The sequence below is a fragment of the Pan troglodytes genome, chromosome 10 (genome assembly GCF_028858775.2).
Source record: "Pan troglodytes isolate AG18354 chromosome 10, NHGRI_mPanTro3-v2.0_pri, whole genome shotgun sequence".
NCBI lineage: Eukaryota > Metazoa > Chordata > Mammalia > Primates > Hominidae > Pan > Pan troglodytes.
Window position 1 is genome coordinate 103,142,902 of NC_072408.2, and position 22,248 is coordinate 103,165,149.

The following is a 22,248-nucleotide window of genomic DNA, read 5'->3' on the forward strand; positions in this document are numbered from 1 at the left end:
ACAGAGGATCCATAGATGACATTTTAAGAGTGAGTATATATTAATACATAAGAAACGGGGCCGGGCACGGTGGCTCATGCCTGTAATCCCAGCACTTTGGGAGGCCGAGAAGGGCGGATCACGAGGTCAGGAGATCAAGACCATCCTGGCCAACATAGTGAAACCCTGTCTCTACTAAAAATACAAAAATTAGCTGGGTGTGGTGGTGCATACCTATAATCCTAGCTACTCGGGAGGCTGAGGCAGAAGAATCGCTTGAACCCAGGAGGCGGAGATTGCGGTGAGCCAAGATCGTGCCACTGCACTCCAGCCTGGCGACAGAGCAAGACTCTGTCTCAAAAAACAACAACAAAAAAGAAACAGCAGGGGAAGAGGGAGGCTTTTTCAAACATTCATTTCCCTCCCTGTGGGAATTACCGAGTTACTGTTAACGACAGAAATGTGTTAAAACACATCCCTTAGACTTGGTGGGCAGGGGGAAAGACTGAGAATCTCTATTCTACTCAGTCACTTTGTCTTACAAAAATTGCTATTATCATCACCACAATACCACCTTAATCCTGTACTCCTGTACATAATATGCTAAAGGTAAATTCTGTGGGACTTTGAACCTCACTCCCACATTCCATCTTATATTTCTAATTGCTGAGAGATGTAAGGACTTGATTGTATTTTCTCACCTGCTCTGAGAATTAAGAAAGGTCTATATAGTCTATTGGTAAAACCAGGAATGAAGAATCCAAACATTCATTGTTTAGGAAGGCATATGCTCTTAAAATGTATAAACCTATAATTTGAATACAATAAGACAAATTTTTATATATGGATGACCTTCATTATAATTGAAGCTGCACTCAGTCTCACAAAACTTCCACTGGGTATACCATTATCGTAAGGGCAAGGAAGCTCTGATGAATCCTGACTATCTACATATAGGCTTTCCCACTATTCTAATATTTAACTAAATATGTTGACAATGTTTTATTTCTTATCAATCATAAAGGACTACTAAATAGCACTTCACCAATCCAATAGCCAATATTTTTAACATGACATATGATCACTAAATGTAATGTGGTATCCTGGAGGGGGTATCAGGACAGAAAAACAACACTGACAAAAAATTAGTGAAATCTGAATAAAGTATGGAGTTTTGTTACTAGTAATGTACCAATGTTGGTTCCTTAGTTGTGACAAATGTATTAAAGTAATATAAAATGTTAATAATATGGTAACTGGGTATGTGGTATAGAAGAACTATATAATTTTTGTAATTTTTTCTGTAAATCTAAAACTAAAATTATGTTTATGTAAATAAAAAGTCACTGGAAAGGATTAAGGTAAGAAATGGGAGACTGAACACACATGAGTTTATAGGGATAACAGATAGTCTTAAGCATCCTGAAAAGATGGGATAGTAAGGGGGACAACTTCTCAAGATTAAAAACAAAAAAGAACAGAATGGGTATATGTATAGGTAGATTTGCAAGTTTGTTATACAGAAAAGGAGGGAGTTTTCGGTTAATGGCCACCGCCTTTTTTTTTTGAGACAGGGTCTCTTGCTCTGTCGACAAGGCTGGAGTGCAGTGGTGCAATCATGGCTCACCACAACCTCATCCTCTTGGGCTCAAGTGATCTTCTCACCTCCTACCTACTGAGTAGCTGGGACTACAAAGGTGTGCCACCAAGCCTGGCTAGTTTTGTTAATTTTTTGTAAAGATGGAGGTCTCACTATGTTGCCCAGGCTGGTCTTGGACTCCTGGGCTCAAGCAAACCTCCTGCCTCAGCCTCTCAAAGTGGTGGGATTACAGGCATGAGCCACAACATCTGGCCCTCTCTCTTTTTTATGATATAGGAAGAGAGATCATCTGCTTACAGTAAGAGAGGAAGAGTTAATCAGAGAAAGACAGTGGGATAGCCAGGCAACACTGGGGATCTATGCGAGATTGATGACCATAAATTTATATTAGACCCATTCAGCCCTACTGTATAACTTTCTCCAGGAAAAATGAATTGTTTCTTAATTCCTACTCAAGCAAAGGTTTTATGTTATTTTTACTACTCATTATATATTGCCATTAGAAAATATGAAAATAGGCCAGGAGAGGTAGCTTACACCTGTAATGTCAGTGATTTTGGAGGCCAAAGCGGGAGGACTGCTTGAGGCCAGGAGTTCAAGACAAGCCTGGATAATATAGTATGACTCTGTCTCTACAAATAATTTGTACCAAAAAAAAATTATATATATATATATGAGAACAACACATTGAAAGTTTAAAACTTTTAGAAGACAAGGCTAAATTTTACATTTTACCTTAAAAAATATTTTATTTTTTAGATTAAGGGTATATTATCCATGGAAAAATGAACTCTAGTACATGTGAAGAATATTTTTCTTTTCCTACCTCCTTTCCATCCATCCCTAATCCTTACCCATCTCCTTTACACATAAACCAAGGGTCCAGACTTCTATGCTGAAAAACTGATCTCTTTGAAAAAACTTTTACTTTTTAGGTATATAAAGAATATATTATCCACAGATACACAAATTCTAATACATATAAAAAAAATGAGTTTCTTTTTCCCACTCCTTTTCCATCCATCCCTAACTTTCACATGCCATCCTTCACGGACTACGTTCAAATATAAACCTAGGGTAGAGATTTTCATTTTGAAGAATAATTTTTAATGTATTTCCAAAAAGTATGCTTTACTAAGGTAGATGAATAATGAAATGGATGCATCAGTAAAATCCAAAACATAGCTGGCATGATTTATCTGAAATCTATAAGCCATTTCAGAATTTTCTGAAAAGGGAAGTAGGCAGGCCAGGCGCAGGGGCTCATGCCTGTAATCCCAGCACTTTGGGAGGCTGTGGCAGGAGGATCACCTGAGATGGGGAGTTCAAGACCAGCCTGATCAACATGGAGAAACCCCATCTCTACTAAAAATACAAAATTAGCCGGGTGTGGTGGCGCATGCCTGTAATCCCAGCTACTCGGGAGGCTGAGGCAGGAGAATTGCTTGAACCCGGGAGGCGAAGGTTGCGGTGACTCGAGATCATGCCATTGCACTCCAGCCTGGGCAACAAAAGTGAAACTCTGCCTCAAAAAAAAAGTGGGGGAGGTAGGTAGGAACACTTAACCATAAATAAAAACTCTAATCATTTAGCATTCATTAGAGGGCACTGTTTTTCTTAATATCATGTAGACTGTAAAAGATAGCTCCTAAATGATAGCTTAAAAAAATTACACGGTGATTAAATCACATTTTTACTCCCAATTGGAACAAATACAACCTCAAAATTTATCCTAAGTACCAATCTTTGATAAAAACTGATAGCCGAAGAAAACTTTTGACTTGACAATCAAATGGCAAAATCATCCCAATAAAAATGTCTTGGCCAGGCACAGTGGCTTATGCCTGTAATCCCAACACTGTGGGAGGCTGAGGCAGGTGGATCACTTGAGGTCAGGAATTCAAGACCAGCTTGGCCAACACGGCAAAACCCCATCTCTACTAAAAATGCAAAAATTAGCCAGGCATGGTGGCACATGCCTGTAATCTCAGCTACTAAGGAGGCTGAAGCATGAGAATCACTTGAACCAGAGGCAGAGGTTGCAACGAGCCGAGATCGCGCCATTGTACTCCTGCCTGGACGACAAAGTGACACTCTGTCTCACACACACAGACACACACACACACAAAATGTCTTAAGCAGTGATGCTAAATTATGATAATCATATGCTTATACCAAAATCAAGTTTGTGTTATACTCTTTACCATATTTATATACTGGTGAATGTCAAATAACAATGTGCTCATGGTATATACAGCATAAAGTGATTTTATTTTTTAGAGTATGTAACCAAAATATTTTGTAGACTATCTAACTAGAATATCTAATCTGGCCCACAGGAGCCAGATGCTGTGGGCGGCTCACACCTATAATCCTAGCACTTCGGGAAACCAATGCAGAAGGACCGCTTGAGGCCAGGCATTTGAAACCAGCACGGGCAGCACAATGAGACGCCATCTCTAAAAAAAAAAAAAAAAAAAAAAAAAAAAAAAAATTTTAATTAGCTGGGTGTGATGGTGTACATCTGCAGTCTTAGCTACTCAGGAGCCTGACATGTGAGGATTGCTTGGGCCCAGGAGTTCAAGATTACAGTGAGCTATGATCGTGCTACTGCATTCCAGCCTAGGTGACAGAGTGAGACCTTGTCTCTAAAGAAAATAGTTCCATTATATAATAATATGTAAAGGCTGGATGCAGTGGCTCACCCCTGTAATCCCAGCACGTTGGGAGGCCGAGGCAGGTGGATCACCTGAGGTCAAGCATTCAAGACCAGCCTGGCCAACGTGGTGAAATCACATCTCTACTAAAAATACAAAAATTAGCAGGACATGGTGGCGCATACCTATAATCCCAGCTACTCGGGAGGCTGAGGCCAGAGAATCGCTTGAACCCGGGGAGGCAGAGACTGCAGTGAGCCAAAATTGCACCACTACACTCCAGCTTGGGTGACAGAGCAGGACTCCGTCTCCAGTAATAATAATAATAATAATAATAATAATAATAATGTAAAAAAGGAGATACAACAACTGCTAGCAATCCAAGAGTCATCATCAATTTCTCTTCCTTCAGGTGCAAAGTCCAACTGGGTATTAGGTGGTATTTTATCCCTTCCTGGTCCCTAGGATTTATGTTCTGCTTTCTATTTCCATCTGATTGCCACAACATCCTTAATTCTGAATACATTCCTAATTCTCCCTGCCTCTAGTCTTTCTCTCTAATTCATTGTTTGTACTTTTCCTAAAGCTATTGCTATGAAACAAAAATGTGACCATGTCAGCCTTTGTTTAAATAAATACCTTTGATGTCTTCTCATTACATGGGAAGAAGTCCAGACTTCTTGGCCTGACCTCTAAGGCTTTTCATTCTGGATCTGTCCTGTCCGTTCAAGCCATAGCTTTTATATTATTCCATATTACCCTTCATATCAGTTCTGATTTCCCAAACATGACATCTACACCCAAACCTCTGGGTTTTAATTTTAGTACATGAAGTTTCCTCTTCTTAGAACACCCTTCATTCATAGGCCGTTTTTAACTGACAAATTTCTGCCCATCCTTCTAGGACCAGCTCAAGTGCTATCTCTGTAAGCTTGTGATTTGCCAAGGCATTTTACTTGCTGCCTCTTTTGTTGTCCCAAAGCACTTTATATGTATCTCTACTACAGGACTATAGTCATCCAAAAGAGATTCTCACATAAACAATCACCTGAATTTACATTAAAGTGATACTGCAATAAGAAAAGTTATCCTTTGAATAAATGGTGCTGGGTTAATTACTAAATATTAAGAAAATATATTTGTAAGACATGTAACTGACAAAGGTCCTGTATATAAAGTATACTTAAAAATTCGTATAAACCAATAAAAAAGACAGAAAACCCAATAGAAAAAAGAAGAAAAACAGACTTGGGTAGTTAATTCACAAAAGAGAATATCTAAATATTAACATACAATAAACATATGATGAATAATAAACACACAGAAAGGTGTTCAACTTAGTCATCAGAGAAAAGCAAAATAAAACCAAGAGACCACTATCAACTTGCTAGAAAAGTTAAAATAATAATTTTTAAAAGACATTATCAAAAGTTGGCAAGGAGAACAACCAGAACTATTATATGCTAGTGATGTACGTATAAGTTGGTACAACCACTCTGGAAAGCTGTTGACAGTATCTAGGGAAGCAGAATATAATGCAACAATTCCACTCCTAGGTAAGCACTCAACAGAAATGCTTACACGTTAACCAAAAAACATGCACAGGAATGGTGATAGAAGCATTATTTGGTAATAGCCAAAAACCGAAAACAACCAGAATGCCCATCGATAGGAGAATGGATGAAGTACAGTACACTCATAAATGGAATACCATGCAACAATGAAAACGAATTATCTATAATTACATGCAAAAATAGGGCTGAAACTCACAAACATAACACTGGACAAAAGAAGCTAACAACAAAAATAATACATACTGTATAACTTCCATACATACTGGGATACATATTGTGCAATATATATATACAAACTTTGTATAAGTATATAATTCTGTATATCTACATAAAATATATTTTAATATAATTACATATTCATAATTACACAAAGCTCAGACGTTTTAATAAGGATAATCGGAAAGAGAATATTACACATTTAAAAAACAAATAAGAATGTATGTGAATGGGATTTTAAAAGATCCAGATACCAAAACATACTTTAAAAACAGTATGATCAGAACAATGTCACACATATGGGTAAAACTAATCTTTAGCATCAGAAGGCAGAGAGTATGGCTACAGTTGAGGAAGTGAGGAATACTAAGTAAAGAGAAAGGGAACAGAAGGGGGTTTCTGGGATTTCTGAAATTTTCTTTTACTGATCCAGGTACTGGTTACACAGGTATATTAACATTTCAAAAGTTCGTTGAGCTGTACAATTATGGTTTGTGTACTTCTCTGTATATCTAGTATATATTAATACATGTTTATTTATCCAGCACATATCTAGTATATCTATATATCTAGTATGTATTTATCTATCTAGCATGTATTAATAACATTTACCAAAAATAAAATATACCTTAAATCCTATTCCAATATGCATCCTATTGAATGCATCTTAAGGACTCCAATAAACCTTTAAGAATGGAAAATAATAAAAATCGAGAAGGCAATATAATAAAATTTAGCTATTCTAAAGTCAAGTATAAAAATAAATTTAAAATGTTTACACCCAGAAGCAGCAAGCAGATCTGATTGATGGTGGAGGTACAGGAGACCAAAAACTTACTAAGGAAGCTCTACGAGACCTTCGACTCATTGGTTGGTCAAATGGTGGACTGTTTATCTGCAACTTTTCAAGATATCCATCAGGTATTCTGATGTCTGCAGGCAGTGATAACCGCTTATTTAAATCCTTAAAAAAAAAAAAAGGTAATCAAAAATAGTAAAGGCAAGGCATTTGGCTTTTGTATTCACAGGCTCTAACACATTATTTCTTAGTGATAAGTAATTGTAAAGTTTTATTGCAGTTGCAAAGTTACCTACATTGATTATATGTAATATACTCATGGCAAAAACATTTACTGTAAGCAAAAGCATACAGCGAAGTGTTACAGAAATGAAATTTTGCAACCTCAGTAATTTTTGAGTCCTTTCACTGGTAAATTCAACTTGAAATTTACTTTAAATTTATTATACCATATAGTAACATTAGGCAAACACTACCACAAACTCTGTGATCAGTTTAAATAACTAACCAAGTAGATATTATATGATCTTGTATGCAACATGGGGAAAGAGAATTGTATTTATTACTGCCATGTTAATGGCATTTCTACTTTATTTAATTATACAATGTGAGCTGGGATAAACTTGAAAAGAATCTTGCCTATATCATTGTATCAAGAAATTTAAGCCCTATAAAAAGAAATTCCTCCCATTCATAACAGCAGCCAAACCATGAAACGGAATGCAGAGGTATAGGAACTGCATAAATATTTACTGAGAAATATAAGACTTAAGTATAAAAACATACAATGCCACCAAATGGTAAGAATAAGTAATGAGAAGATACTGGTCCTCCCTATATTAATTTTATAAGTTATATAACCACTAAGAAATCACAATAAGCTTATTCTTAGAACAAAATAAAATGCCTAAAATGTATCAATAGAATAAACAGAAAAAATCCAAAAACATTCTAAAATAAGAAAGAGTACATGTGTATATGGGGGAGGGATACAGAAAGAAGTCTTTCCAGATATTAAAATATACTACAGGTCAGGCTCAGTGGCTCAAGCCTGTAATCCTAGCACTTTGGGAAGCCAATATGGTGAAACCCTGTCTCTACAAAAAATACAAAAAAATTAGCCGGGCATGGTGGTGTGTGCCTGTAGTCCCAGCTACTTGGGGCTAAGGCAGGAGAATCACTTGAGCCCAGGAGGTTGAGGCTGTGGTGAGCTGAGATCCCACCACTGTACTCCAGTCTGGGTGACAGAGTGAGGCCCTGTCTCATAAAACAGAAAAAAATATATACTATAAAAAGAATATAATCTAGAGCACGCCTCCTTGGTGGTGGGGAAACAAATTATAGCTCAACGAAGAATGAGAAACTCCAGATACAGACCCTAATACTAAATAAAACAAATGATTTTAAAAAATCATCTATAAGGTGAAGAAAAATAAGAAATATTTTCATTAGTATTGTGTCACATAAATATATCGTTGATTTCAACAAGTGAAAATGTTAATTTATCATTTAGAAAACTGATAAGATTTCCTTAACTGATTAAGAAGAATCCTTTTATAATGAAAATATAATCAACCAATAGGAGAGATACCTTAATCATCATCTCAACAGCACCAAAAAAGCAACAATACTTTCATTTCAAAACATGTTCAATTTTTTTTTGCAGAAACCTATTTTAGTTTACAGTACGTACTGAAATAACAGTCACGATCAACTTATGTCCTCAAGGTTATACCACAACACTTACAAAGAAAAGAAAATGAATTCTTCATCCTTTTACATGGAGAAATAAATGTGCTTCAGAGATTAGTAGGTATAGTGAACCACAAAGGAAAGGACACCCACTTTTATAATATAATGCAAGAAAAAAAAGCTGTTTATTTATACCTCTTAAAATTTGAAACAGAGAAAATAAAATGCTAATTATCCAGATGAATCTCGAAAATATTAAAATCGTATTTTCTAAAAAGAAGACATTGCTAATGTATCATTCTGTATTTCCAGAATTTTTGAAAATTCACTTCTCCTTAATGGATAACCTAAAATAACGTTTTGCAAAAAATTAAAATAAAATGTTTCACAGAATGCGAACAACTACACTGCATATCTACATTGGGATAAAAATTTAAAAAGAGGAAATATTCACAGACTGCAATTTATGAATGCAAAGAAGTAATTTTCTTACAAGTGTCACGTGTCTTCATGAAAATTTTTAAATGGGCATTTACTCCACTTGATATGTATGTGTATTAACATATACCAACACACATATTCACAAGTATATTTGTATTTTTTAAATGATTACCTCCATTGAGATCCGTCTATGTATACGATTTCTGAGACAAACACCTGTAGGTGACTGGACTTCATCAGATGATGTCCCAGAAGCTTGGTCACTCTCACCATCTGATCCCATTTTTAGATTTTCATGAACAATATCTATATCAAAAAATGAGACATTAAAAGAGATACATTATATACTAATATATAATTTATTATCACTATGGGTAAAATATAGAAGGCCAACAAGTAAAAATCACAGCATAAAAAGTCATTTACATTCTGGGTGCCACAGGTATGCAGTTAATAGACGAAAACATGACTCAAATGTCTTAAAATAGTAGTATGAAATCTTTTTACACTTTCAAATTATGAAAAAAATTAACATTCAAGTTATTATCAAGGGTTGAGTAATAAAATTATAAACTGGAAATAATATCTCTGAGAATGAGCCAGTTCTTTCATTTTCTAGATCTGGGAACTGAGACTTGAAAGGTTAAATGACTTTCAAAAGGTCACAAAGCTTAGATGCAGAGCTGGAATAGACACCTGGTCATCTGCCTCTTATTTAGTATTCTTTCAATTAAATAATGTGTCACTGGGTCTATGGTTAAATGGAGCTAATTCTTTGAATATTCTTTAAAACACCTCTTAAAAGCTTCTAATGCAGTTTCTCCTCCCTGCACCCCCAATGTTAAAAATAAAACAATAAAAAATTATTCACTGAATATCTATTTTGTACCAGAACTACAAAAACAAGTTTATGATCTTCAAATACTCAAAATTCTGTTCAGAGCAAAAACATACTACAATAAAGGTGGGTTATGGCATGCTTACTAGAGATAAAAGTTAAATGGAAGTAGGGGGAGGAAGATACATTCCATTTGAAAATATTAAAAACAGACATATACTGTTTCGTTTTGTTTTGCTTTTGAGACAAGGTCTTGCTCTGTTGGCCAAGCTGGAGTGCAGTGGCACAATCATGGCTCACTGCAGCCTCTACTTCCCAGGCTCAAGCAATCCTCCTGCCTCCCAAGTAGCTGGGAGTACAGGACCCATCACATCTAGTGTTTTGTTTTGTTTTATTTTATTTTATATTTCTGGAGAGACAAGGTTTTGCCTTGTTGTTCAGGCTCATCTTGAACTTGTAGCCATTTATGCCTAGTGTTCCATTATTGGAAGCTAAGCATGTGGGAGCTACTTATATCCTACTGCTCAAGGTCATCACCAAGGTCTGATTGCAAAAATTCAAAAAACTGCAACTTCAGGAATCCACCCACCTTGGCCTCTCAAAGTGATGGGATTACAGGCATGAGCCACCACATCTGGCCAAGTTGTATACTCATATACCTGCATTTGTCAGTCATTATCTAATAACCCAGCAAGAAGAGTGTACTAGGAAACAAATGCTGGATCTCTAGAACTCCTCTCTTGCCACTATTACTTTCTATACACGTATTCATTTTCCAAAAAGAACCATGTTGTTTCATGCTGCAGTGCTTTAACACACTTTTTTTCTCATTTTTAAAAGATGCCTTTTCCTATTTTATCAACTTGGTGAGATCAGGCTTAGTCTTCAAACTATGCTCATGTGTCATCACTCAGTGAAGTCTTTTCTAATCTCAGACACAGTTGACTACTGTGCCCCCACCCACTGCACTGAAGAACATTTTTTGGTGCATGTGATTTTATAAGATCCTTGGGGATGGGATTTAGCTTGTTCACTTTTCTATTTCCAGAACTTAACCAACTGTCTGGCACTCAGAAGGTGCTTAACAAGTATTCAAGGGAACTGCATATTAACTAACAATCAAGGAATGGCCTAGATAACTAGATCTCTTTTTCAAATAAAGTTATATAAAATATCAATGTGTGAGACAATTGTATAAGTATAAATGTTAACTTTTAATAATATTTACATATAAAATCATGAGGACTGCTTAGATTAAGGAGAAATTTGAACTCAAGGGTCTCATATCAACTCTATCTTAAAACTCACTTTATGTCTGTATTTTTGTCTTGGTTAACTCAATATCAAGAAAACTCCAATTAATATTCATAAGCAGTTGCAAATGGTAATGGATTTTTAATAGCTCAATATGTAATCTAAGAATACACTTCAGTTATGTTGAGATTTCCGTAGAAATTTTATGGTGATGATATGTGAACAAAAAATTAATTTGGCAGCAAAAGTAACGTATTGGTGATTGATTCCTAACCTCTTAAAATTTGGTATATAACACATCTAAGGTCCTATTCATTTCTGTCACACCTTCAAAATGTTAAAAATAATTTAATCATGGCTTCCATTTCTAGTGAGATATGAAAATCTCCCTTTCCTCAAGAAAATGTTGACTAAAATACAATATTTTAAAATGCACAGCTAAATGTGCAAGAATGTATTGGTAATACCTAGGAAGCAAAAACAAAGAGAGGACTGAAAATCCAAAGCTGTTATACATAAATTGACTCTATCAGTGTCTTAGGAGAGGCTGCTGATGTTGATGAGAAGGTCCCTGGGTTTACCTTCCACATTGGGATAAAAAATGAAGCCCTGGGTTTCTGAGTTACAAGTGAGACCTTCCCACAGAAAGGCTCAACTCCCAAAGTGCTACACTTTTGAGACTTAAAGGGTACATTTAAAAAAAAAATCACACTTAAAAAAAAATCTGTCCTGTTGCACAAGGAATTGGACGACAAAGAAAGCTTACTAATCTCAGACTATGAATAAATACTTGAGTACCATCTGACCCAAACAAGAAATTACTCATGTCATTAACAAACAAGTGTAGTTCTGACATGACTACCAGTCGGTATTTTCATTTCCATCAAGACAAACGTGAAACAATGATGGCTTGTCAGAACTTTACTCATCTGTCAAGGGGGGAGAGGGATATTTCTCTGCTGATCAGGTAATGTAACAGCTGCAGATACAACATACTTTTCTCCTCCAGCACAATACCCTTTAAATTTAATCTGCATTACTAACATTTTCAATACACTGTCTTAATTCTAGAACAAGAGTCTAGAACAAGTGTGGCTTCTTTTTATATGGCCCATGAGCTAAAAATGTTTTTTGTATTTTTAAAGGATTATTAAACAGAGAAGAATATGCAATGGAGACTGTATGCCCATAAAACCTAAAACATTTATTACTAACTGCCCCCTCACAAAAAAAAAAACAAAAACAAACCCTGGTCTAGACAAACAAGAAAACAATAAGCCAGGGCCTGATCTGTAGTGTTTTCTGACTTCTCTCTCCATGGACAACTTCAGGCTACCAACATGACAACACTGAACATATGGTTGGGAAGAAATGTGCAGTAGCATACCATTATATAGTGTTTTTGACTATAACTAGAACAGAAAAAAATAACCCCGGTGGCATAGATAATAGTTAAAAGTGGTAAAAAATTAGGAAGCGATGACTTTTGCGTATTCATTACCTTTGTTTTTAATTTAGTTTACCTATTTGTAAACTTATATAATTTAAAATTTAATAGCTATGTTTAACAACCAGCTTGCAAAGTTCCTGAAACTTTAACAATCATCTCTTATGAACTAGTGTGAGCCAACTCCAGCATATCATTCTGTAGAGACACACCTACAGAGATAAAGGCTATATGCAGTTCTCACAGAAAAAATCTCACTGTAGATAAGCTCATATTCCCAAAATTAAAGAAACACATTTGGAAATAATATACTATTCCAAGAGTAAGCACATAAAACGAGCAGTAGAATAAAACCCCTAGGAGCTTCAGTAAATATAATTATCTAAGAAGACTATAAAATAGTTGTACTTGAAGTGATTTTAAAAATCAAAACATAATAGGCCAGGTGTGGTGGCTCATGCCTGTAATCCCAGCCCTCTGGGAGGCTGAGGCAAGTGGATCACTTGAGTCCAGGAGTTCAAGACCAGCCTGGGCAACACAGTGAGACCCCGTCTTCTAAAAAAAACAAAAAACAAAAAAAAACAAATTAGCCAGGCGTAGCGGCATGCACAGGTAGTTCCAGCTACTCAGGAGGCTGAGGTAGGAGGATCATTTGAGCCTGGGAGGTCAGGGCTGCAGTGAGCCTCAACAGCACCACTGCATTCCCCTCCAGCCTGGGTGACAGAGTGAGACACTGTCTCAAAAAAAAATAAAAATAAAAATAAAAACATAAGGCATCATCAAAAAAGGCCAGAGGAATAAACAAACAGAAACTTGCAATTCTTTTTTCTTGGATATTTAAAGACATAATGACAGAAGAAGAAAGAATTCAGGTGATAACCACATATACTAATCATTACAATAGGCTTTATATGGTGATGATCTGAAAAGTTACTGAGGCATGACCCTAAAACAAACACCATCCCAAACTGCCATTCATCTTGAAATACTGCATCCATTTATTATGGGTTTCATTTCCCTCCTGATGGACAGGTTTTTCAAATATTACTTCCCTGTATTGTCAGCACTACTACCTCTCTAGAACTTTCCATCTTTCTGCTATTCCTCTTGATCTCAACTTGATTTTTATCTGACAGAAGAAATGAGATAATAAAAGTTGCTTAACTAAAACTTAACTATGTGCATGACGTATAATCAGAAAGGTAAACACAACAGACAAGTAATCAAATTACCTAATCTGCTTCCATTTCTGGGCATTGCCATGAAGGAGCCAAGGCTCCCTCCAATAACACTGTGTGGTCTCCGCAATGGGGGCTTCTTGAAAGATCCTGTGTACTGGTGGAGGAAGGAATGCATACTGTGAGACGTTGGAGGCCTGCCATTCTTCACAATAGGCTCTGTGGTTCATAGAATTCGAAAATCATTCCATCATCAGTCCAAGATCCAGGATCACATGAGAAGGATTCAGAAAGCAAAACAAAAAGTTGTAACAGAGATTAGTACATTTAGCCTCATTGCTTTGCTTAACTATACACAGTATTAAAATTAAAACAGTTTCTCTGAAAAAACACTTAAGAAAATACTTGAATATTTTAAGTTGGTCTAATAACCATCTATTTCTTATATAATCAAAAGTGGCTAAGAACCACAAAACTACTAATATACCCAACCAAATTTTCATCCATTTGTTTATTTTAGTGTATCTCAAGATTGTTTCCATACCACTCCTCCATTTATTGACTACCTGTGTGCCTTATTTTAAGCATGCTTGGCTGGGTGCGTGGCTCACACCTGTAATCCCAGCACTTTGGGAGGCCGAGGCAGGCGGATCACCTGAGGTCAGGAGTTTGAGACCAGTCTGATCAATATGGTGAAACTCCATCTCTACTAAAAACACAAAAACTAGCTGGGCATGGTGGCATGCGCCTGTAGTCCCAGCTACTCAAGAGGCTGAGACAGGAGAACTGCTTGAACCCGGGTTGCAGAGGTTGCAGTGAGCCAAGATCATGCCACTGCACTCCATCCTAAGCGACAGAGCAAGACTCCGTCTCAAAAAGAAAAAAAAAAGAAATTAAGCATGCTTTAGAATATAAAAGACATGGTCCCGGCCTAAAGGAATTTACATCCCTGTTTGCTGGACATTCAAAATGGTATGTCAATTAGTGAATAAAACCGAAGTACCTAAATACATACCAATACAGAGGCTCCAAGTTTATTCCCCTGAATTTGGGATTAATATAAAGAGTTTTTAAACAATCACAGACCCATAACCAAGCAGAAACATTTAAAAAATATAATACTTAAAAGCTATTTAATTATGCATGGGGGAGAAACTGTTTTGTAATGTTTATCAGGAATCTCTTGACTCCTTTCCACCTCCAAAGAAGAGCTCTGATACAGGTTAAAGATACAAGTCTTGTGATACACAATTAGTCTTCTATATTAGAATTTTGTTTTTACTGATAGCAGCCAAGGAGTTTTAAAAAGAACTGGGCTGCTCTGAATACCTTCTTTTTAAAATGAAGCCAACTATTCTTCTGTAGCTAACAATCAGGCATAAGGATACCTCCTGATCAGGGGATTCCTTTTTAAAATGAAGCCAACTATTCTTCTGCAGTTAACAATCAGGCATAAGGATACCTCCTGATCAGGGGATTCCTCTACCTGTTTCTCAACTAAGGTTTCTCAACTAAGGACAGGTTGACAGGAGTTGGCTACAAGCCTTAAAGTGAAAGGCTTCTCTCACAAGAAAATCTTAGGATCCGCAGAACAGGACCAGGGTATGGGCTCCAGAGAAATGGGCCAAGAAGGCCATGTGGCCTGAGCCTTTACTAATACTGGTTACCTAAAAGGGTAGAGGAAGGATGGGGCATAAGGGCCCAAAGGCTCACCCAAGGTCCAAGCTATCTAATCTGGGTCAAACACAGACTGGAGGTAGGGGCAAATGCCTACCTAGTAATACAGAACATGTGTCTAAAGTTTCCTGTGATCTGTACATTCCCTGGCATGGCAGTACCTAACTGATAAAGAATTTGGGGATCTTAAGTCTAGCAAAATAATCAATGGTTTAATAATGAATGAAGAGGGGCTATCTGATATAAATGCATAAATAATTACAAACAATGTGGGATAATACAGGCTACAGCATACAATAAGATTTTTCTCAGCCAAGCATGATGGCATGCACCTGTAGTCCCAGCTACTCAGGAGGCTAGAGTGGGAGGATCACTTGTGCCCAGGAGTTTGCGGCTGCAGTGAGCTAAGATAATGCCACTGCATTCCAGCCTGGATGGCAGAGTAATACCCTGTCTCAAGAAAGAGAAAAGAAAAATGAAGATTTTTTTTCTCTTTCTAGGTTATTTCACATGTGAAATATCACAACATTCAAATATTAAAAACAAATTATGCAAATCTTTTGCCTACAGACAACATTTTAGTTGCTCTGTAAAGCTGTCCTGGAGAATACAGCTTGATTGTTCTGGAGAATATAGAAAAAAAATGGGGATCATAAGGACATACTATTTGATAAACACTATTCTAGGCACTGGGCATCAACTGGTGAACAAAACAAAGTACTATTCTCAGACTGCATAAAACCTAACAGGGAAAAGACACACACACGAAGTCAGGTAATGACAGGCGATATGCAAAAGACTAAAATAGAGGGATGTGGAAATGAGTAGCTAGTTATTTTACACTGTATATTGAGGAAAGTTCTCTCTGCTGAGATATTTTTAACAGAAATTTAAATGCAAGAAAGAGCCAGTCAGGGAAGATGGGTAAGTTGTGGATAACAGGATATTCCAGATAGAGAAAAAAGCTAATGCAAAAGCCGACATATGGCAGAGTTCGACTTGTTAGAACAGTGGTCCTCAAACTTTAACATGCTTCAGAATCATCAAGGATCTGTAAAACATGAGATTGCTCGGTCTCACCCACAGACTTCCTGGTTCAGTAGGTCTGGTGTGGAATCTAAAAATATGTGTTTCTAACAAATTCCCAGGTCCTGCTGACATTGCTGGTCCAGGGATCACACTTTGAGAACCACTGTGTTAGAGGACTAGAAAGAAGGCAAGTGTAGCTATAGTACCTAACCGTGCGGGCAACAGTGGTACCAGGTGAGACCACAGAGGTAAGGAGGGAACAAGTCATTCAACACTTTATACTTCACCATAGAAGTTTGAATTTTATTCTCAGATTGGAAGCAGTTATGGTAGCTTTGTAGCAGGAGAGTGATATGATCTGATTCATGTTTCAAAAATATCACTGTGAAGGGTTAAAGATAGTAGGAGGTAAGGGGGTAGGGAAGACTACAAAAGGTAACACGAGAGATCTCTTGTCATGATGAAATAGTTCTTAATCTTGATTGCAGTGGTTATACGAATCAACACAGGTGAGGACATGACACAGAACTATATTTAGACTTTATTCCAGTATCTATTTCCTGGGTTCTATAGTTACATAAGATGGAACCAATGGTGGGGGGATTGGGAGAAGGGTACAAGTATGGGTCCTTTCTATATAATCTTTGTAACTTCCTTTATATTTGTAATTACTGAAAATAATTTTTTAAGATATCATCTTGGTTGCTGTTTGAAAAACAGGCAATAGGGAATCAATAGCAAAAAGAGATTACTACAGTACCCTAAGTAACAAATGTTGGTGGCTTAGACTAGGGTGGCTGTACTGAAGATGGAGGGAAGCAGGCAGATTTAGGACATATTACAAAGGCAGAAGCAACAGGCCAGCAGACACGACTGCTAAATTAGTTTCACACACACTCCTACCACCCAGCTTTTAGTCAGCATTTATAGTAAAAACATCTATTCAAATATTTTTTTTTCTTTTTTTCCAGGCAGGGTCTTGCTCTGTTGCACAGGCTGAAGTGCAGTGGTGCAGTCACAGCTCACTGCAGCCTCAACCACCTGGGCTCATGTGATCCTCCCACTTCATCCTCCCCACCATAGCTGGGACTACAGGCACACACCATCACACCTGGCTAATTTGTGTCTTTTTGGTAGAGATGGGGTTTTGCTATGTTTCCCAGCTAGTCTCAAACTCCTGGGCTCAAGTGATCCTCCTCACCTCAGCCTCCCAAAGCACTGGGATTACAATGAGCCACCATGCCTAGCCCCAAAATATTTTTAAATCTTTACCAGATCAACTGTTAAACATATATGAAATATGATATGTTAATGGACTATAACTGGAATTGTGTATCAGTCACATTGATCAGGGGTCCCCAACTCCTGGGTCACAGACCAGTACTGGTCCATGGCCTGTTAGGAACCAGGCCAAGAGGTGAGCAGTTGGCAAGTGAGCAAAGCTTCATCTGTATTTACAGCCACTCCCCACTGCTCACATTACTGCTTGAGCTCCACCTCCTGTCAGATCAGTGGCGGCATTGATTCTCATAGGAGTACTAACCCTGTTGTGAACTGTGCATGCGAGGGATCTAGGTTGCATGCTCCTTATGATAATCTAATGCCTGATAATCTGTCACTGTCTCCCATCACCTTCAGATGGGACCATCTAGTTGTAGGAAGACAAGGGCAGGGCTCTTACTGATTGTACATTATGGTGAGTTATGTAATTATTTCATTATATATTACAACATAATAATAATAGAAATAAAGGGCACAATAAATATAATATGCTTGAATCATCCTGAAACCATCCCCCCAACCTCAGTCTGTGAAAAAACTGTCTTCCACAAAACTGGTCCCTGATGCCAGAAAGGTTGGGGACCACTGATACAGATGACTATCATAATCATGAGTTTGTAAAAGTTATTTATGTGGTAAAAAATAGGAAGCTACAATGGTGGGGGTTGGGGGCAGGGAGGAGACAACAGGAAAGTAAAGGAGAGAAAAGAATTGGGGACAATGCCTAGATTTTTAGTTTTAGTAACTGGTTAAGTGAGCAAAGTTTGAGTAGAGGCAGATTTTGGAGAAAGGAAATCAAGAATTCTGATTTGGTCATGTGAAGTCTAAGATTCCCATTACACATCCATGTGGAGAAGACAAGAAGGCATTTAAATATGAATCTAGAGATCCAGATGAAGATCCTAACTGGAGATTCAGACTTAGGAGTAGTCAACATATATATGGTAGCTGAAATTGTAGGGTTGGAGGAGGTCACCCAAGGAGAGGGTATAGACAGAGAAGAGATTGCGGCCCATGAGAGAGCCACAATAAAATACAATAAAATATTCTAACACTTCCAGATCTTGAAACTAATTAGCTGGCCAATTCAATAAGATAATAACACTCTGTATTTTAAAAAGTAATGGAAACCTTGGCGACAATATGCTAAGGGAAATAAGTCAGACACAAAAGGACAAATATTATATGGTTCCACTCATATGAGGTACCTAGAATAGGCAAATTCATAGACAGTAGAATGGTGGTTACCAGGGGCTGGGGAGAGGAGGGAATGTGGAGGTATTGTTTAATGGGTACAGAGTTTCAGTTTGGGATGATGAAAAAGTTATAGACATGGGTAGCAGTGATGGTTACGCAATGTAAATAGACACGTATTTAATGCTGCTGAACTGTATACTTCAAAATGTTAAACTTTGTATTATATATATTTTACCATAACTTTTAAAAAGTAATAGAAATCTATATGAAAAATTGCAGATCTTTTATACTCTATAATTAGTTCCAAGTAAGGATTTCCAATGATTTTTACCACCACAACATGATAATCATTATGATTCCACTAAGAAACGTTATTTGGCATCTTATTTATCTAGATCTTTTCATTACGTGAACTATGATCAGGAACATGCAATTTCATAGCCCAACTTGTAGCCTAAGCCATTCCCTCCTCCCAAACCTGCTCTTTTAAACATTATTACTAGCCTGATCCCATTCTAGATCCTACATATATCCAATGGAGTTCATGCCTTCAGCGTCAACCTTTCAAGGAACTTGTGCTATTTGTAGAAGTTAGTCCTCCTTAAACTCCCTATGTTATCCACTGTTGTAAAAAACAGTTACTGTTATGATGTAACCACAAACTGTCGAAGACGAACTGTCACAGCTAACATGTAAGAGATCAGCAAGATAAAAGAGACCTAGGTGAAAGACAGAGGCTCACAATATCCATAAAACTGGAATTTGTTGACTCCAAACTTGACAAATTGCTCCAGTGTACAAACGGAGCTGTTAAGAATGAGAATTTGGAATATCAGGAAAACCAGGTCATTTTAATCTTTGCTTTTTGGTGTTACTTCTAATCCTAAATAATCATGATAAGTGACATCCTGTTAGGTTTATCTGACTACACTTCTTGGGAACATGTACATTAGCTGAAGAATTTCAGTTGGTCAAGAAGTCTCAAGTAGTATATGTGCAATAAAACATAATTTTACCTTTCTACAACTGTGATTTATTCTCTTCCTCACATTTAAATTGTCACCTATTCTCATCAAATTCAATAATCTCAATATATCGTCCCATTACAAGAAAAAATAAGTTCAAGGCTATGTAAACACAAGGTTCTGAAATATAACTTTCTGTGATAAGTCTTAAAATAGAATTAAGACTTATCAAACATCTGTTCTGCTGCAGTGACAGCAAAAAAAAAAAAAAGACATCAAATACATTGAGTGTTTATGAGGGAAAGCTGAAGCTCAGATGAACTGAATTTTTTGTTGAGATGAAATTCTTATAACATTAACCATTTTAAAGTATACAATTCAGTGGCATTTCATATACTTACAATATGGTACAACCATCACCTCTCTGTGTTCCAAAACATTTTCATATTGCTAAAGGAGATCCCATACACAATAACCAGTCACTCCTCAGTCTTTTCTCCCTATCAACCTCTGGGAACCACTAATCTACTTTTTGTCTCTATGGATTTACCTATTCTGGATACTTCATATAAATGGAATCATAGAGTATTTTGGGTCTGGCTCCTTTCAGTTTTCAAAGTTCATCTATGCTATAGCACATAGCGCTTCATTCATTTATGTATTGAATAATATTCCATTCTATGGACAGACCACATTCTGTTTATCCATTCATCTGTTGATGGGCATCTGGGTTGTTTCCACCTTAGCTGTTGTGAATAGTGCTGCTACAAATATAAATATTTGTGTACAAGACTTTGATTACCTGTTTCAATTATTTGGGGTATATTCCTAGGAATAGAATTGTTGGGTCATATAGTAAGTCTATGTTTAACTTTTTGAAGAACTGAGGTAAATTAATTTTTGACAGGTGTGTTTGTTTGTTTGTTTTTGAGATGCAGTCTAGCTCTGTCACCCAGGCTGGAATGCAGGGGCGCCATCTCGGCTCACTGCAACCTCCGCCTCCTGGGTTCAAGCAATTCTCCTGCCTCCTGAGCAGGTGGGGGACTACAGGCATGCGCCACCACGTTCCATTAATTTTTGTATTTTTAGTAGAGACAGGGTTTCACCGCGTTGGCCAGGCTAGTCTAGAACTCCTTACCTCCAGTGATCTGCCCACCTCGGCCTCCCCAAAGTGCTGGGATTACAGGCATAAGCCTGGTACCATGCTTGGCCTTGACAGGTTTTTAAAAATTGAACATTAAACACTTCTCAGTTAGTAAAAAGAAAACTGATGGGCTCAAAATTCTTTTTCTTCCAGGCACTACAGAAAAAAATATTTTGTACATTTCAGTTTGTAAATTTTTCTGCAAAAATTTTATTTCATATTTAGGGAAAGGTGTATTGAGTTAAGGCCAGAATCCTTAAATGAACCAAATTTGCAAACTTTCAACTTTTTTTTTTAACATACTGAATACAAATTCAGGATTCATCATTCCTTGGGTTCAACCCACCTGTCAATGTGCAAACATACTCGTTTCTATAAATAGACAAAGTAATGTGAATTATAGATTTATAACTGAGTTAAAAACCTTCATATATGACTCAGTTATCAAAATAAGAGAGATAATATCTCATTTGGGATATTCTATTCTATTTGGATAGAGGTAGAGCATGCATGAGTGAGATTATGGGTATAAGTATAACCAAACGCATCATACCCATAATTTCTCCAACATGTTTATAGTATTACCCCCAATTAATGTGTTCTGGATCTAGAGTATGCATGAGAGCCATGTGCCTAGATATGCAAGAGTAATAGGACTGTGATCATGCCTGTGACTAATCAAGAGACAAGTGATCAAAAATTGGCCCAAAGGCAGTTTATTCAGGGAAATTATAAACTACTGTTATGTGCCATGTGACGTTTCAGACAATGACAGACATCATATACAACAGTGGTCTCATAAGATTATAATGGACCTGAAAAACTCCTATAGCCTAGTGATGCCAGTGATGCCATACCCGCTGTAACATAGTAGCACAATGCATTTCCTTTTCTATGTTTAGATATACTTAGATACACAAACACCATTGTGTTACAACTACCTACAGTATTCAGTACCATAATACACTGTACAGGTTTGTAGCCTATAAGTAACAGGTTGTACCATGTAGGCTAGGTGTGTAGTAAGCTATACTACCTAGTTTTGATATACTCTGATGTTTGCACAATGATGAAATGGCCTAATAACGTATCTCTCAGAATGCATCCCCACTGTTAAGCAATGCATGACTGTATATTCCTCCTACTCCTTCAGCTAGCATTATGTTACTATTTGGCATTAAAGCTCACTTTTGCTTCATAAACTGCTTACATTGTATGTGAGAAGATAACTTTAAAAGTATATACATGTCATTCATTATGCTATATTCTCTGTATTCTGG

The 22,248-nt window shown here is 36.9% G+C and overlaps 1 protein-coding gene across 5 annotated transcripts in view; it reads right to left on the minus strand.

The window, feature by feature from the left end:
* CDK17 (cyclin dependent kinase 17) overlaps positions 1-22,248 on the minus strand; it is a 115,974-nt gene that overhangs the window by 25,638 nt on the left and 68,088 nt on the right. For all 5 annotated transcript variants that reach the window (XM_001147273.7, XM_063786978.1, XM_063786979.1 and 2 more), the window contains 3 exons: positions 13,730-13,894; positions 9,131-9,264; positions 6,865-6,990 (listed from right to left, as the gene is read on the minus strand). In XM_001147273.7, the coding sequence (XP_001147273.1) occupies positions 6,865-6,990; positions 9,131-9,264; positions 13,730-13,894 (425 nt within the window). The remainder of the gene's footprint in view (positions 1-6,864; positions 6,991-9,130; positions 9,265-13,729; positions 13,895-22,248) is intronic.